This window comes from Plasmodium cynomolgi, chromosome 3 (assembly GCF_000321355.1).
Source record: "Plasmodium cynomolgi strain B DNA, chromosome 3, whole genome shotgun sequence".
NCBI lineage: Eukaryota > Apicomplexa > Aconoidasida > Haemosporida > Plasmodiidae > Plasmodium > Plasmodium cynomolgi.
Window position 1 is genome coordinate 338,055 of NC_020397.1, and position 15,504 is coordinate 353,558.

Consider the following 15,504-nt stretch of genomic DNA (forward strand, 5'->3'; position numbering starts at 1 on the left):
GCTTTTTTTTTGGCGCATTTTTACAAAAAAGGGAGGAAAGACTTCCAGTTTAAAATAAAAGCCCACAGTGGCGCTGGGCGACGAAACAGAAAAACAAATATAAAGGGCAAGCGGCAAAGGGTAAAGGGCAAAGGGCAAAGTGCACGTTGGTAACTCAGAGATGTGGTGACGTGGGAATAAGCAGCGCGCCAATGAGGCGGGGGATAAGGTCAGAACGGGTGGGCCTATAGCCGGGGTGACCACGGAAGCGGCACGGTTAGGCATACCGCTGCGCGGGAAAATGGTAAGAGGGAATAGGGAAGAGGGAAGCGGTCACAAGGGAAACCATCCAGGGGGGGATCATCCAGAGTTGGGCCATCCCGGAGTGGACCGCCCTGGCTGCATCCCCACCGGCGTACCCCTTATGCCGCCACACCGCTGCTCCTCTACACCGCTGCTCCTCTACACCGCTGCTCCGCTACACCGCTGCTCCTCTACACCGCTGCTCCGCTACACCTTGCGGAACTGGGCCTTGCTCGAGAAGTACTTGTTCTCGACGGGGTCCGGCCTCGGGTTGACGACGGAGGGGTTGAACAGCTCGATGCCCTGCAGGGGGGTGAAAATCAGGGAGGACGACAATCCCCCAGTTGCTCCACTGGAGTGCACGGAGAGGTTCTTTTTCTTGGCCACATTATTCACCTTCTGCTTAGACTGGTACTTCAACTTGGTGATATTTGAGTTTAGCAAAACTGCATTTTGATCGGTGAAGGTGTAAAAGTCTTCATTCGAGTTGGGTCCAAAGGGCAACCTATTAATTTGCTTCCTCAATTCAGTAATCTCCGTTTTTTCTTTTAACTTTCTATATCTCTTTCCTCCTCTTTTTCGTTTCCTCTTCTCATCAGGCATGGGGAGGATTTTTTTCTGTTTCATTGGAGGCGGTTCTTGTAATTTTATTAGATGACTTATTAAATTTTCTCGTAGTAGTAACCCATATTGTCCCTCAGGATATTTTTTAAAGTAATCGACTCTAGATGCTAGACTACACTTCCCAGCTAGCAAACTGATGGCTTTTTTTTTAAATGCATCAGGGACACTCTGTACAATTTCGGAGGTACTTAAAATACCTATCCCGAATGTCTTGCGCACATTGCTAAGTCCAAGGACCGACTTCTTCGAACTACCTACCACTATAAGATTCTGAGATGATGTAATGGACAGATTTTTTAACGACCCCACTGAGCTAATTAAACGAGCTGTTAATGCACTACCTAGCAGCATTGTCAAATTGGGGGCGAGAAGAAACATTTTGCTCTCTAAGTATAGCAAAATCATTCGTCTATTTTCGTTTAATTCTAATGCTTCATTACAGAAGGATAGGCAATTCTTTAGGGAGTAATCTGATAGGTTTATCCCTGTGGTCATACTTGATGCGACTGTGATAGCCATTACAGTGGTATTCGGTAGAATGTCAGAGAAATCAATATTTTTCAAATCTGTTTCGTTTTTTATTTTGCTCACCACGCTTATGTACTCCAGGGGGGTATACACGATAGAGTCTAACTCTGGGAATTTCGTCGAGTAGATATCTCTCACGTACTTGTGGATGTTTAGGATTTCTGTGTCTATTTGGATTATCAGCTCGATGCACTTGTCGATCAGCACTTCGTCGGCGTTGTTGGAAGTGGCGGCGTCTTCATTCGCATCTTCTAGCTCATCCGCATCGGCGTCTTCTTCTCCAGGTGACTGCCCTTTTCTCCTTCGCTTTTTAGCTCGACGGGATTTTCCACCTTCTCCACCTTCTCCACCTTCTCCATCCGGGCCATCCGGGCCATCCTCCCCGACTTCCCCCCCTTCGCCGCTCTCCTCCATGACATAGTCCCTGATGCTGTTCATCATTTTGAGGAAGTCCTCATCATACAGCAATTCAGATATTTTCCTTTCCTTTTTTTTTATCTTTTCGTTTAGGAACTCTTCAATCGCATCAACAATCTCTTCGTAGTCACCCTCCTGGAACTTGGCCTCCTCCACATGGCTGCCCTTCCCCCCTTCGCCTTTTTCACCTTCTTTCTTTTCTGCACTAAAGTTAACAAAGTTATTCTCCTCCTCAAACTCCAAGTCTTCGAGATCCTGCAGGAACGTGTCCGCTAGGGTTGCCTACAAAAAAGGGGAAGAAGTGAGCAAACATAGACGTGTGCTTCGTCTCCACATATGGGTAACATAGCAACGATCCGATAGGAGAAGCATCGTTATCTTTTTAGACGTATCAAATGATCACCCTTGAAGGAGTGTTTTTCTCCACAGCACCAACTTTAACAGAAGTATTTATTTTGCCTCTGCGCTCGGGTGTACAGTACACAGAGCTGCCGCAACGTTGGAGGACTTACCATTTTTGCTTGGTCTTCATATATGTGTATATTCTCCTTCTCTGGGCGGGCCTTCCGTCAATGCGGCGCCTTCCCCTCTTTTGTGAGCACGCAAGGGAAGGGGGAGACTCAGTTTGACAGGGATAAACAGAGCGGCCCCCTCCCCGCATTCACTTTCGAATTGACATTGGAGGCCACCACGTTTTCTCGTCCTTCCCACAATTCAGCTCAGTTATCCGGTGATGCGGCAAGTGGCTCCGCGGGGCTACGTTATTTTGTTATGCAGCACAATGGCCCCTCTTTCGCTGTTCTCCCGCCTTCTGAAGAATCTTTTTCAACGAATTGGAATTTCCACTCTGGGTTCTCCAGGTGAGGCAGCTAATTTAAGGGGAAAAAAAAAAAAAATTCCCGTCAAAAGGTTGAGCGGTACTTTGCAAAAAAAAAAAAAAAAAATAAAATAAATTAAAAAAAAAAAAAAATTATAATAAAATAAAAATATACATAGCAATACCTCCTATACGTACATATCGCAGCAAAATCGCAACGCCGACGTCGCGCCAACCAATCAGTTTGTAAGTTCAGCCAAAGAGAAGCTTCACCGCAGCGAGGGCCACCAACGGAGGCATCCATAATCATCCTAGTAAAGGCGAGAACGCATCGCTGCTGCAGTTTTGTTCACTTGGGCACAACGTAGGCTAACGAGCTAGCGGAGGAAGTGCGCCCCATTTTTTTCACATAATTGGATCACTACGCAGAAGGGAAAAAGCGACAAGAGTAGCCCCCAAAGGGACGAATGCAAAGGAATTGCTCAGCAGAACAGTCGGGGGAGAGCGCGCATCCGTGGAGTCTCCCGCAAACGAGTTGACTGGAGAGTAGCACGGAAGAGCCGCTCCACCAACGGTTGACCGACGGGTAGCACGGTTGACCCGCCACCAACGGTTGACCGACGGTAGCACGGAAGAGCCGCTCCACCAACGGTTGACCGACGGTAGCACGGAAGAGCCGCTCCACCAACGGTTGACCGACGGTATCACAGAAGAGCCGCTCCACCAAGCCAACATGGAGGTGAAGATCCTGCACAGGAACCCGGAGGAATACAAAAACAACCCGGGGGCCTCCACATACAAGCATAGCAGAAATGTCGACTCGAACATTCACCTCTTCCAAAGGGAAATAGAATATAAGAGGGCCCTAAATGCAACAAAAATGGATAAAATTTTTGCAAAGCCTTTAGTGAAGTGTTTAGATGGACACGACGATTCAGTCCGATCACTCTGCGTGTCAAATAAGTCATTAACTGATCTGTACAGCGGCAGTTGTAATGGCTTCATTAACATATGGAACGTGCTCAATAAAAGGTTAATTAAAAAAGTGAAGGCCCACGAAGGGTTCGTGAGGGGACTGTGTGTCAGTCATGACGAAAAATTTCTCTTCAGTTGTGGCGACGACAAGTATATTAAGCAGTGGGCTATCGAGAAGGGTAGGGGGGTGAGCGAGTTGGGCGTCCAGGAGGATGCCAGCAGCTTCTCCGCTGAAAACGGCATTGGTTCGAACAACTTCAGCGCAAACAGCGGTGCCCTAGGGGAGGGAGCGCTTGTGGCTAGCCAAAATATGCAGAACCTGAACCTCCTGTCCGATGAAGTGACACCAAAAAAAATCTACGTTTGTAAAAGCGTGCCCAACAGCATCGACAAACATTTCTCAGAACCCCTAATCATATCAGGTAGCCAACACCTGGATGTCTGGGACTACTACAGAAACAATGCCATAGCTAGTTTCGATTATAACAGTGAGTACATATATTATGTGAAGTTCAATTATGCACAGAGGAACCTAGTGGGGTTAACTCTTTCGGATAATTCTGTAGGGCTAGCTGATATAAGAGCTAAGACGCCTATCAAAAAAATATTTTTAAAATACAGATGCAATTCCCTAAGTTGGAATAATATGAACCCAAAACAGTTTGTGGTGGCGAATGAGGACTCCAACCTTTACACCTTTGACATGAGGCACTTAAAAACTGCTACTCTTGTGCATAAAGGGTTTGTAAATGCTGTGTTGGATGTAGACTACTCTCCAATTGGTGACAAATTTGTTGCTTGTTCTTATGATAAGACAGTTAGATTATTCAATAGCGATGAATCAAGGAGCTATGATGTGTACCACACAAAGAGAATGCAACATGTACTATGCTGTAAGTTTAGCTTAGACACCAAGTATATCTACACCGGAAGCTCAGACATGTGTATTCGTATTTGGAAATCTTGTGCTCATGAGCCATCTGGTATTATGTCCAACAAGGAAAAGCAAGCCATAAACTACCGAAACAAACTTAAGGAGAAATATTCATCGCTGAAGGAAATTAGACGCATTAGGGATCACCACCATGTCCCTGCGCTCATCAAAAGCATGTCCGACAAAAAGAAGGTGATGCTGGAGGCCAAGAAGAGGCGCGAGAATAACAGAGTCAAGCACTCCAAGGACCCAGACCAGCTGCCCATTCCGGAGAAGAAAAAAATATTCGTCACGGAGCAGTAGCGGGTGTAGCGGGTGTAGCGCGTATAGCTCGTTAGGGGAGGGGAGCAGGAAACACTGCTGCTTCTTCATCTTATTCTTCGTATTCTTCTTCTTTTTCTCCTTTTTATTCTTTTTTTAAGTTCTTCTATCACCACTTGGTTGGCACAACATCATCTCATCTTTTTTTTTGCGTGATGTGCGTTTATAGTTTTATTTTTCTTTTCCCCCTTCTGTGAAATATGAGGGGAGGTTCTCCCGAGTGCTGAGTGAAGCACTCTCCTAATGTCGGGCGCGTAGCACCACTCCGCCCCCTTTGCGAATTTATATCCATATATTTGTAACTGTTAAAAATTTACCCTGTGCTACTTTTACTTGCACACGCGCAGGTCGCGTCTGTAGTTAATCCTTTTTATGTGAAGAAGTCCCAAAGGGGGAGACCCCCTTTTCCACCGCCTTGGTTTATGCCCTCAATAGTAGCCTGTTAGAAGCTCACCGTGGAGTGTTCCACCATTCGGGGAGGAAAGAGAGTCCACGTGGTTAGCGAAAAAGGGTACAATGTGCCACAAAAGGGTACAAAAAGGTACAAAATGCTACAAATGCCACAAATGGCTACAAAATGCCACAAAAGGCTACAAAATGCCAGAAAAGGCAACTTCTTTTCTTTTCTTTTCCAACGGGTTGGGGACGCAGGGCGACAAGCCTCGTCACACGTATGTGCGCCTAGACGTGCACATAAAAGTACATGCAGTGCATTGTTTCGTCACACTGCCTTCGCTTTACAAAACGTTAACATTCTGGAGGATATTCTTCAAGTCAAAATTTAGGAACCACCGATTGTAGTTTGTTCTAATCTGCGAGGGGGAAGGGGCGTAGGGGAGAGGCGTATGGAAGAGGCGTGTCGAATATGTCGAACTATTCGCCGAAACGGAGAAGGGCTCTTCAAAATGGCGATGATTCGCAGAGGACGTACCATTCCGATGAGACTTCTTTGGAAGGCGGAAACCATTTCTGGGGTTATGTCCTCCGAGCTGCAAATCAAGACCTCGTTAATTTCCTGCGGGGGGGAGAAGAGTGTGTCGCATAAAAAGGGACGTTCACATGTGAGTGCTCAGATAAGTGCACACGTTGGTGCATAGCGATGGAGTGGCAGCATGCACATCTATGTGCAAATCCCGCGTGTTTATCACTCTGCGTGAGTTCATCTTAAACCGCGCTCACCTTATTCGCGGAGGGGATACTAATGACGGATGCGAACAGCTTCTGGAAGAAGAGGCGAATATGTTTCCTCACAGTGCCATCCCGTGTCAACACATTAATTACAAGCACCCCATTGTCCTTCAAAAGACGCTTAACACTGCGTATATTTTCTTCATCCAAAAATTGTACGTGTGGACAAGTGACGTAACCCTTATAGCCATCCATTTCGACGTAGGAGTTTTGCGCATTGTTAATATCGATAAAAATAGCATGGTAAAATTGAGACTGATAATGATTCTTTACATAATCGTGTGAATCGTTAATGATATAATTTGTTCTGTGTTTTTTATTTTCTTCCATCTTCTCATCACAGAAAAGACAATAAAAAAATTTGACCGTCTCGTCAATTTCGACGATGTCGACGTGCAAATTAAAATCTGCAAAAATGGACTTGAGTATATTCGAGAAGACATTCGTGCCTCCACCCAAAATGCAGATGTTGAAAAAATTATGGGGCTCTTTGTGCTTATCATTTATCACGAAGAAAAGACTGCAGCAGAAGCTTATGTGATACTGGCTAGCCGATTCGATGTACTCGAAGTGGGGGTTGGCTTCAAGCTGGTCCATCACTTTGTCATTGTCACTGATATTGCAACTGCCTATTTTTTTTTTTTTTTTTTTTTTTTTCCCTTTCCCGGGTGTATACTAGCTCGGACTGCACTGTCAACGGGTCGTATGAAAATATCATTTGCCTTTTGTAAATTTCTTTTTTTTCAAAGTAGGAGCGTCTCTCCTGTTGGTTCTTCAGGAGGGCTCGAAGGGTTTCCTCCACGCTGTGCTGGCTGTTCTGTTCGACTTCACGTTGGGCTCCATCTTTGCTTCTCCCTTCCCCGCTGCCCTTCTTTTTACTCTTCCCACTTTCGAAGCCCCTGTCGTGCTCCCCGTCTGAGTTAAAATTTTCCGCGAGAAACTCCTCCGTTACGAGGACGTCCCTTATGATGATACCGGACGCGTAGTGCGACTTCCTGTGCGCAATCACTCTGCAGTTCTTTACGCTCTCGTTTAATACCATTATGGGGAAGTTGTCCGAATTGGGAAGGGCCACCTCGTTCAAAATGTTTGTTAGCTCATTTTTGATGGACTCCAGCAGGACGTTAACTGAGTGCTCGCTGTGCAGTTGGTTGTGGAGCAGTTGGTTGTGAAGCAGTTGGTTAGTGCTCAGTTGGTTGTTGCTGCCGCTCACCTGGTTGCCGCTCACCTGGTTGCCGCTCACCTGGTTACCGCTCACCTGGCTGGGGGGGGCCAAAAAGTTCGACCTCATCACCAGGAGGAGCCTCCTCGTCCGGGCCTTGTTAGCCAACTCCTCGTTCCCCTCCGCAGTGCAGTAAAGCGAGTGAAACTCGTAGCCAAGCGGGACAACAACAACGACCGTGTTGTAAGTGGTGCGTTCCGTACACGAGTCATAAACAACCACGTTGTAGTCACACCTGTTCAACTTCGTATTGTAAATGTCTAGAATTCTTCTCTTCCCTTTTTTAAAAATGTGAAGATTCAAATTTCCCCTCCTCTCGTTAATTTCATTAGGTAACTTCCACAACGATATGACATGGCTGGTCCCCATTTCTGGGTTAACAAAATATGCCTCGAATTTCTTTCCCCCCTTAGGAGTTCGATAGAAGGCGAATACGAAAGGGTGGTACTTAAACTCACTCGTGTTATGTTTTAAAAAAAAGGGAAAGACTTCCAACATTATATCCTCATGGTACACGTTCCGAACCACCTCCTTAATTATATAATACTGAGCAAGAGTGATAACAAGGAATAGGTCCCCTTTGTTCATGTGCTTAAAAACAAGGGAGAAGTAACTCTTTGCATTCCTTTTACAGATTTCCTCCTCATTTTGTTCGCATGATATATATGCATCTAAAAAAGCTTTATCAAAAAATATTTTGTAATCCACTTTTTTTTTTTGTGATTCTTCTTCCAAATTGTTTAGGACATGATCAAACTGCTCTGCGTTGCTAATGTCTATATTTAGGAACTCCATTTTATCTCCAAATTTTTGCTTCATTTTGTGGATCACTACATCTGAGTAGTCCAAATTTACGATGTTGCGAAACCCGTCCTGGAAGAGTTCGTAGCTCAGGTGGGAGTTCCCGCACCCCAAGTTTATGACCAGGCAGTTCTTGTTAACCGGCTGGGCATGCGGTTGGGCACGCGGTTGGGTATGCGGTTGGGTATGCGGTTGGGTATGCGGTTGGGTATGCGGTTGGGTATGCGGTTGGGTATGCGGTTGGGTATGTGATTGGCCATCTGTTTGACCATCTGGCTGGCCATCTGGCTGACCATCTGGCTGGCCATCTGGTTGACCATCTGGCTGCCCACCCGGGTTGCCGCCCCCTTCCCCAGCGAAATAGCCCAGCCGCCCCCGTATGCACCGATAAACGATGTGCCGCACATCCCCGTAGTTCCCATACCACTCGAAATTTTTCTTGTCGAAAAATTGAAAGAAGCTATTCCAGTAGGCCCGGTCTCGAAAGTCTGAAAACCCAGCTGGCAGGACCTCCATTCGGCTGTCTCCCATCAGGTGTGCTTTGGGAACCCCACGCTCGAAGTTGCCCCTTTGAGCATGCCCACACGGGGATGTTCAAATTGGGAAGAATGCCTAATGAGGTAAAGCCCTTTCTGGACGGGGCGACAAAGAAGAGGACGTGCTACTTGCAAGGGAGCTTCTCAAAAAAAAAAAAAAAAGGAAATAAAATGGCACAGTGGAAAGGCGAATGATTAGAGGAAGTTCATCCTTTAAAGTTGCTTTTTTGTATCCCTTTACGTTAATTTTAAAAGATTGCGGCAGGTCACATAATGTACAGTCCTTAAGCATATGTGAAACACAGCAAGGACCCACATGCCGCGTTCCCCCCTCCTTTGAGATATCAAATGTAACACTGAATGGATCAGTCAAAGATGGCTTTACTACTCCTCGGATGATGAGTCCGTCTCGCCTGTTCCGCTCAGGAAGTCGATACTTTGTTTTTCTTCCCCCTCTTACGCCCAACTTTGACACCAAACGGGGATGTACAACGTGGGTTCGGGTTGGCTAGCTAGCAGAACGAGAAGTGGGTTCTCCCCTTTGTAGAATAACGTAAGAAAAATAGGCAAATCGAAATTGATAGAAACGATACGCATGCGCCGAAAAATTTAGCGCTTCATACGTTAAAGAGAGGAGTGTCCTTCAACCTGGCAGCATTTACCCGTAAAAAGGTATCACCTCAAGTTATTGCATAGGCGCACAGCGTGGCTGCTCCTTTTTTTTTGTGCATCTTCACAGGGCTTGCGGTATACCACGCCAAGTACAAAATGGTGTAGGGCACAGTTCAGCGCCATGCGGGTGGTGCGAAGCGTGTATATTGGCTATGCATGCGCGGCAGAGGAGAAGAAATAATTTTTTTTTTTTATTTTATTTTATTTTTTTTTTTCCCATTTGGTGAGTTGCATATGGTTATATTTCGTCATAAGGGGATGGCCTCCTTTTTATTTCCCCTATTTGCTTTCCCCTTTTTTGATGCCCCCTTTCACCGGAGCTTTCGCGAAAAAATGGATTGCCGATCCCACATCTGCTAGGAAGCCCTGCGACATCCCATTTTTCTGCGCTTCAACAAGTGGTAGCTATTTTTTCCGGAGTATGTGTTCCCCCCATTTTTGAGGAAAAAAGAAAATCACTCCTCTGCTCGCAGGCCAGCACATAGGTGGGTCCCGCGTTGTAGCAGTTCATTCAATCGTAACGAGATAGCACAATTGCGACTTCCGTTCGGAGAGCTTCCTCCCCCCATTTTGAGCAACGCTTCGTGGGAGTATCGCTTGGGCTGGCGCGGATGTAAAGGTACAACAGTCACCACTCCGCGTCGTTTGCAGCACACACGTTTGGAAGATCCCCGGCAGGTTGCCCCCCGTTAGCGTATTGGCACCACGTTGGCAGCACGTTGGCGGCACGTTGACACCACGTTGGCAGCACGTTAGCACCACGTTGACACCACGTTAGCACCACGTTGACACCACGTTGGCGCCATTTCGCCCCCCTGACATGATGCCAAGATGGTAGCCCCGCTGCGAATCCTGAGGAAGGCGTGGAACGAGAAGTTGCTGCTCGAGCGGAGCATATTCACGCAGGTGCTCAGGGGTGGAAGTGGTGGAAGTGGTGGAAGCGGCATTGGAAGTGGCATTGGAAGTGGCGGGGGGGGAGGGTCCCTCCCGTGGCACCTCGCCAGGAGGAACATAAACATCTCGAGGAGATGGTTGAACCAAGACCCCTACAGCGTGCTGGGGTTGTCCCGAAATGCCACGACGAATGAAATTAAGAAGCAGTTTCGCTTACTGGCGAAGAAGTATCACCCAGATATCAATCCCTCCCCTGATGCAAAGCAAAAAATGGCATCCATAACGGCAGCATACGAACTTCTGTCAGATCCGAAGAAGAAAGAATTTTACGACAAAACAGGGATGACGGATGATATGAATTACGATGGACATGGATCTTCCGGATCTGCCTCAAACTTCGAAGGAGCCTTTTCCGGATTTGGAGATGCTTCATTTATGTTTACTGATTTTGCAGAAATGTTTAGCAATATGGCTGGATCAAAAACGACGTCTTCCACCAGGGGAGAGGATATTCAAACAGAAATTACTCTCAAGTTTATGGAGGCAATAAAAGGGTGCGAGAAAAATATCCGTTTGAATGTCAAAGTATCCTGTAATAACTGTAACGGGTCGGGAAAAAAACCTGGGACTAATTTAACTATATGTAAAGTATGCAACGGGTCAGGGATCCAGAGAATTGAAAGAGGACCAATTATTATTGGAGTACCTTGTAGAAACTGCTCAGGAAATGGACAAATTATTAACAACCCTTGTAAGCAATGTTCAGGAAGTGGAGTGAAATTTCAAACGAAAAATATTACCTTAGATATTCCTCCGGGGATTAAGAAGGGAATGCAAATGAGGATACCAAATCAGGGACACTCAGGTTATAGAGGTGGAAAAAATGGTCACTTATTTGTTACTATAAATATCGAACCTCATAAGATCTTCAAATGGGTCGATGATAATATACATGTGGAGGTACCCTTAACCATGAAGCAGTGCCTACTGGGAGGGATGATTAAAGTTCCCACACTTAATGGAGATATGGATCTCCTCATCAGACCGAAAACTTATCCTAATTCGGAGAGAGTACTCAAGGGAAAAGGTCCTTGCAAAGTTGATTCGCATACCAATGGGGATTTGATAGTAAAATTTAGTTTGAAAATCCCAGACAGGTTGACCCCTAGGCAGGTCGAGTTGATTGAAGAGTTTAATCGAATTGAGTTGAACCAGGGAAGGGACGACACCGCGGAGAAGGCCAACCTGGGTAACAGCGGTAATGGTGGTAGTTACAGTAGCGGTGGCAGCAGTAGCGGCAGTGGTAGCAATGGAAGCAATGGCAGCAGTGGCAGCAGTGGAAACAGTGGCAGCAGTGACAACGGTGCCAGTGTATGCACCTCCCGTGAAGCAGGAGCCGCCAAGGGGGCGGAGAATCACGTCCCGGAACCGCCACCCATCTCGCAGAAAAAAAAAAACAACGTCAACAACTGGGAGGGAAAGAACGACTCCAACGTGCCTATTCCGCCACCCCCTCCGAAATCGACGAGGCAAGGTGCGGAGGCCCACCGTGGAGAAGCACACAGAGATGTGAACAAAGACACACGACTGCACAACAATATGAATACGGCGCACTACAATGGGGGCGACTCTGCAAGGTATAGGGGCAGCTTCGACCAGTCCACCACGACCAGTAGCAATATGAGCACGAAGAAGGCAGGTAACTCGTCCTATAAGATGGCCGACACAGCGAATAGGGATAACTCCTCCGGTGTAGGTGCCCCCCCCGATAACACAATCAGCGGTAGTAACCAGTCGACCGATTCGTACCAGTCGGCTGATTCGTACCAGGCGGGCGGGACGGACGCGAGAGGGGGGAATTCCTCCTTCACCTTTTCCTGTGCCAAGAAATGGATATCAGACAAGCTGAGACCCAAAAGTTAGGGTTCCCCTTTGCCTTCTTTGTCCATCCGCCCTCCCCCATTTTTGTTTTTAACCCCTCCAACTCCTCAAATGTGCCACCGTGGCGCACACGTACATGTCCCCATGCACATGAGTTTATATGTTTACGTATGTGTATGCCTTCGCTTGACTGCGCTTGCCCTCGCGTGCCCATTCTGACTGCTTTTAAAAAACACCCATGTGAAGTAACAAACGGCGAAAGAGCCTTCCTTTTAAAAAGGAAGTGACCGACCCTCCCAATGCGACGCCTTCGGCGGTTGGCGGAGAAAGCGGCGTGAGGAATGCCGACATGGAGGGGGAGCACGGTGATATGTATGGAAAGCATATTCGTGTGAGTGCTTGCCCAGGTGAAAATTAATGGGCCACATGATGACATATACTGTGGTGAAAAAAAAAAAAAAAAAAAAAAAAAAATTAACGCATGTACGAATGTATGAATGTACGAGTGTACGGATGTACGAACTGAATAAGTTTCTAAAAGTGACCCCAAATGGGCAATCAAAATGAGGGGGAAAAGGCCGAGGCGTGGTACCCCCCGGAGCGTACGGCCCCCAGGGGGTGGAAGACGTTCCTTCGGATGATGTGTTCGATATACAGCTTGTAGAGGGAAGACACAAAAACGAAGACACCACAGAATGATACGCAAACTAAGTAATCAAAGTAGGACTCCGGGTTCCTATAACCACTATGCAAAACGGATAACATGAAGCCATTCAAATCTAACGTTATGAATTTTCTCCCCTCCTTAATTTTAGCAACTACTTTATCAGCCGCATAATCTGAATCCACAGTGCTCGTTAAATCTTCAATCCTTTTCGTGACAGTAGGTTTTTTTAAATTCTCCAATACATACCCTGGTGTTTGAATGGATGGGAGAAAGGCATTTGCAAAATGCACATTGTAGTGCTTTAACTCCTGGTCCAAAATGTATGTATATGTCCACATACACGTTTTGCTCATTAAATAATAGGAATAACCATAAATAGGATAAAGAGCTCCTTCAGAATTAACAAATAAAATAAATCCCTTTCTTTTCTTCTTCATGTTAGTAATAACTCTCGAGATGACATCAATGTTGCCATAAATATTTGTGTTTACTGTGTATAGCAGATCGTACATTTGAAGCTTATTATTTTCTTCTGTGCAGACATAGGCAGCGTTACATATGAGGACATCCACATCGTTTAACGTTTGATCTTTCTCTTGCTGAGTGTCGAGGGGGTGATTCCTCCTTCTTTGGCTACTTCCCATCGATTGCTCTCCCCCTTGATCCTTTTCTTTATCTATACTGTTATTCGTTCGTACATTTTGGAACGCTTCATTGATCGATTCCTTCATGCCGATGTCGCATTTAACTATATTTATTTGGAGATGATCCTTATGGGATTTTTGTATGCTAAGTTCTTGTAGTAAAACTTCCTTTGCTGTGCGTAGCTTGGCGGTGTTCCTCGACATGATGGTTAGGGTGCGGGGGTTTTCCCGGACGATTCGCTTGGCTAGCGAGAGGCCCAGGCCTTCGGACCCACCTGAGGGGGAGGAAGACATTGGAGGGGGGGGATGAACGCTTGCCACGCGAGGCGGCCATACTGAGCACGCACCCGTCGCACGCGGCCTATTCACACGCCGCCAATCCACGCGCCGCCAATCCACACGCCGCCAATCCACACGCCGCCAATCCACACGCCGCCAATCCACACGCCGCCAATCCACGCGCCGCCAATCCACGCGCCGCCAATCCACGCGAACTTACCCACTATACATACGTGCTTCCCGTCGAAGGCCCAACTCACGTCACCCGACCCGTTCCCCCCGCGGTACCTAAACTTAAAGGCCAAATAAATGAGCCCCAAAAGGGTCAGGTAAAATATCACTGCGATATTCAAGCACCTGTCTAACGGAACGTAGTAGTTCACCGCACGCAAAATTAGCAGCAGTTCGAAGTATATGTATTTCTTCACGTAATTGAGCATTTTGTATAGAGTGGAAGGTTCGGGAAAAGGTGCAAAATGGGGACTCTAGTGGGGCTGGTCAGGTGAAGCCACACTTCCGGACCTATTCGGCTCACCCTTCTTTTCCGTGAAAATGGGAAAATATGTGTTGGGGTGGCTCCTGCGTGGCGCTGACAGCCCTACGCTTTGGTAGTTGCACGGATTTGGGAGTTTCTCCTCGTTCTTTCTCCGCTCTGTCGCCGCTATGTTGCCTCTCTGTAGCCGCTCTGTTACCGCTCTGTAGCCGCTCTCCCTGCGTACTCTCTCCGATTTACCCCCCTTCTTTTTGCTCGCCTTCCTCTTCAAACCACTCGATTTGCATGCGAGTTAGGTTTCCCTCGCGAGTCAACAAATTTTTTTTTATTCTCTCACTCGTTGCACTTCCTCGTGTGTAATTTTGGCCACTTCGCAAACCTAATATGTCATCAATTAACCCACGCGCGTTTTGTTCTCCTGGCCTAAATTGAGAACACGGGGTGGGCTATGCACAATGCAGTATTGTTTTTCCCCCCATGCGGCTTGCAGCGGGCTCCTGTGAACCGTTCTTTGGAGGGTCAGCAACAGGGAGGGTCCTCAACATGGAGGGTTCGCAACATGGAGGGTCCTCAACATGGAGTGCCCTCAACAGGGAGGGTTCGCAACATGGAGGGTCCTCAACATGGAGTGCCCCCCCACACACACCTGCTAAAAAATTCATGCCTAAACGTACACTCATGTGGGCAAATGGATAAGCGGTTGAAGTTTTTCCCTTTTGGTTGGTCAACAAAAATTGTGTCCTCTTAAAAAGGATGCCAATCTACGAGGGTTACCTCGCTTGGGCCGACGCTACTCAAGTAGGTATATAGACGTTCTTTCTCTCTTGCGAAACGCTAGACGTATCATCTTTAGCTTTTAGAAGCTGTTCTACCTGTGTGCTCCCCAGCGCAGGGCAGCCCACCCCTTCCACTTCCTCACAGGGTAAAGCCACTCCTGAAGCAACACCGCTAGTTTGCTTTTGCCAAATGGCGACATTCCTGCCTGTCGAGTGTACCTGTCGAGTGTGCCTGTCGAGTGTGCAGTCGAGTATGCCTGTCGAGTGTGCCTGTCGAGTGTGCAGTCGAGTGTGCAGTCGAGTATGCCTGTCGAGTGTGCCTGTCGAGTGTGCAGTCGAGTGTGCTTGTCGAGTGTGCATGTCTCCCACGGCAGAGTGGCACTTCAAGAACGCAATCAAAGTGGTGAACATCATCAGTTTGAGTTATAAAAAAGAAAAAAAAAATTCAAATTAGAGAGATAGCGAAGAAGAGCAGAGTAATGAGGATAAAACAGAAAGGTGTTAAAGAAAGGGTTCCCTCTGTTTTACATTTTATTTTATTATTTTATTTTAA

At 46.8% G+C, this 15,504-nt stretch overlaps 5 protein-coding genes across 5 annotated transcripts; 2 read left to right on the plus strand and 3 right to left on the minus strand.

Annotated features, from left to right (window-relative positions):
• Positions 1-489: 489 nt before the first annotated feature.
• Positions 490-2,710, minus strand: PCYB_031680 (pre-mrna splicing factor; the record flags this gene model as incomplete). The annotated part of the gene is made up of 2 exons (XM_004220838.1): positions 2,334-2,710; positions 490-2,133 (listed from the first exon to the last, which is right to left on the minus strand). The coding sequence occupies exons 1-2, from the start codon at positions 2,364-2,366 to the stop codon at positions 490-492; spliced, it is 1,677 nt and encodes a 558-aa protein (XP_004220886.1). The 5' UTR covers positions 2,367-2,710.
• Positions 2,711-3,401: 691 nt separating this feature from the next.
• Positions 3,402-4,880, plus strand: PCYB_031690 (ribosomal processing protein; the record flags this gene model as incomplete). The annotated part of the gene is made up of 2 exons (XM_004220839.1): positions 3,402-3,915; positions 4,066-4,880. 2 exons carry the CDS (start codon positions 3,402-3,404, stop codon positions 4,878-4,880), a joined length of 1,329 nt encoding a protein of 442 aa, XP_004220887.1.
• A 1,816-nt stretch (positions 4,881-6,696) lies between these two features.
• On the minus strand, positions 6,697-8,625 carry PCYB_031700 (S-adenosyl-L-methionine-dependent methyltransferase; the record flags this gene model as incomplete). Its single annotated transcript, XM_004220840.1, has 2 exons — positions 6,697-8,253; positions 8,515-8,625. The coding sequence occupies 2 exons, from the start codon at positions 8,623-8,625 to the stop codon at positions 6,697-6,699; spliced, it is 1,668 nt and encodes a 555-aa protein (XP_004220888.1).
• Positions 8,626-10,148: 1,523 nt separating this feature from the next.
• Positions 10,149-12,134, plus strand: PCYB_031710 (chaperone DNAJ protein; the record flags this gene model as incomplete). The annotated part of the gene is made up of 2 exons (XM_004220841.1): positions 10,149-11,582; positions 11,658-12,134. The coding sequence occupies 2 exons, from the start codon at positions 10,149-10,151 to the stop codon at positions 12,132-12,134; spliced, it is 1,911 nt and encodes a 636-aa protein (XP_004220889.1).
• A 516-nt stretch (positions 12,135-12,650) lies between these two features.
• On the minus strand, positions 12,651-14,122 carry PCYB_031720 (NAD(P)-binding protein/reductase; the record flags this gene model as incomplete). The annotated part of the gene is made up of 2 exons (XM_004220842.1): positions 12,651-13,678; positions 13,903-14,122. The coding sequence occupies 2 exons, from the start codon at positions 14,120-14,122 to the stop codon at positions 12,651-12,653; spliced, it is 1,248 nt and encodes a 415-aa protein (XP_004220890.1).
• Positions 14,123-15,504: the final 1,382 nt, after the last annotated feature.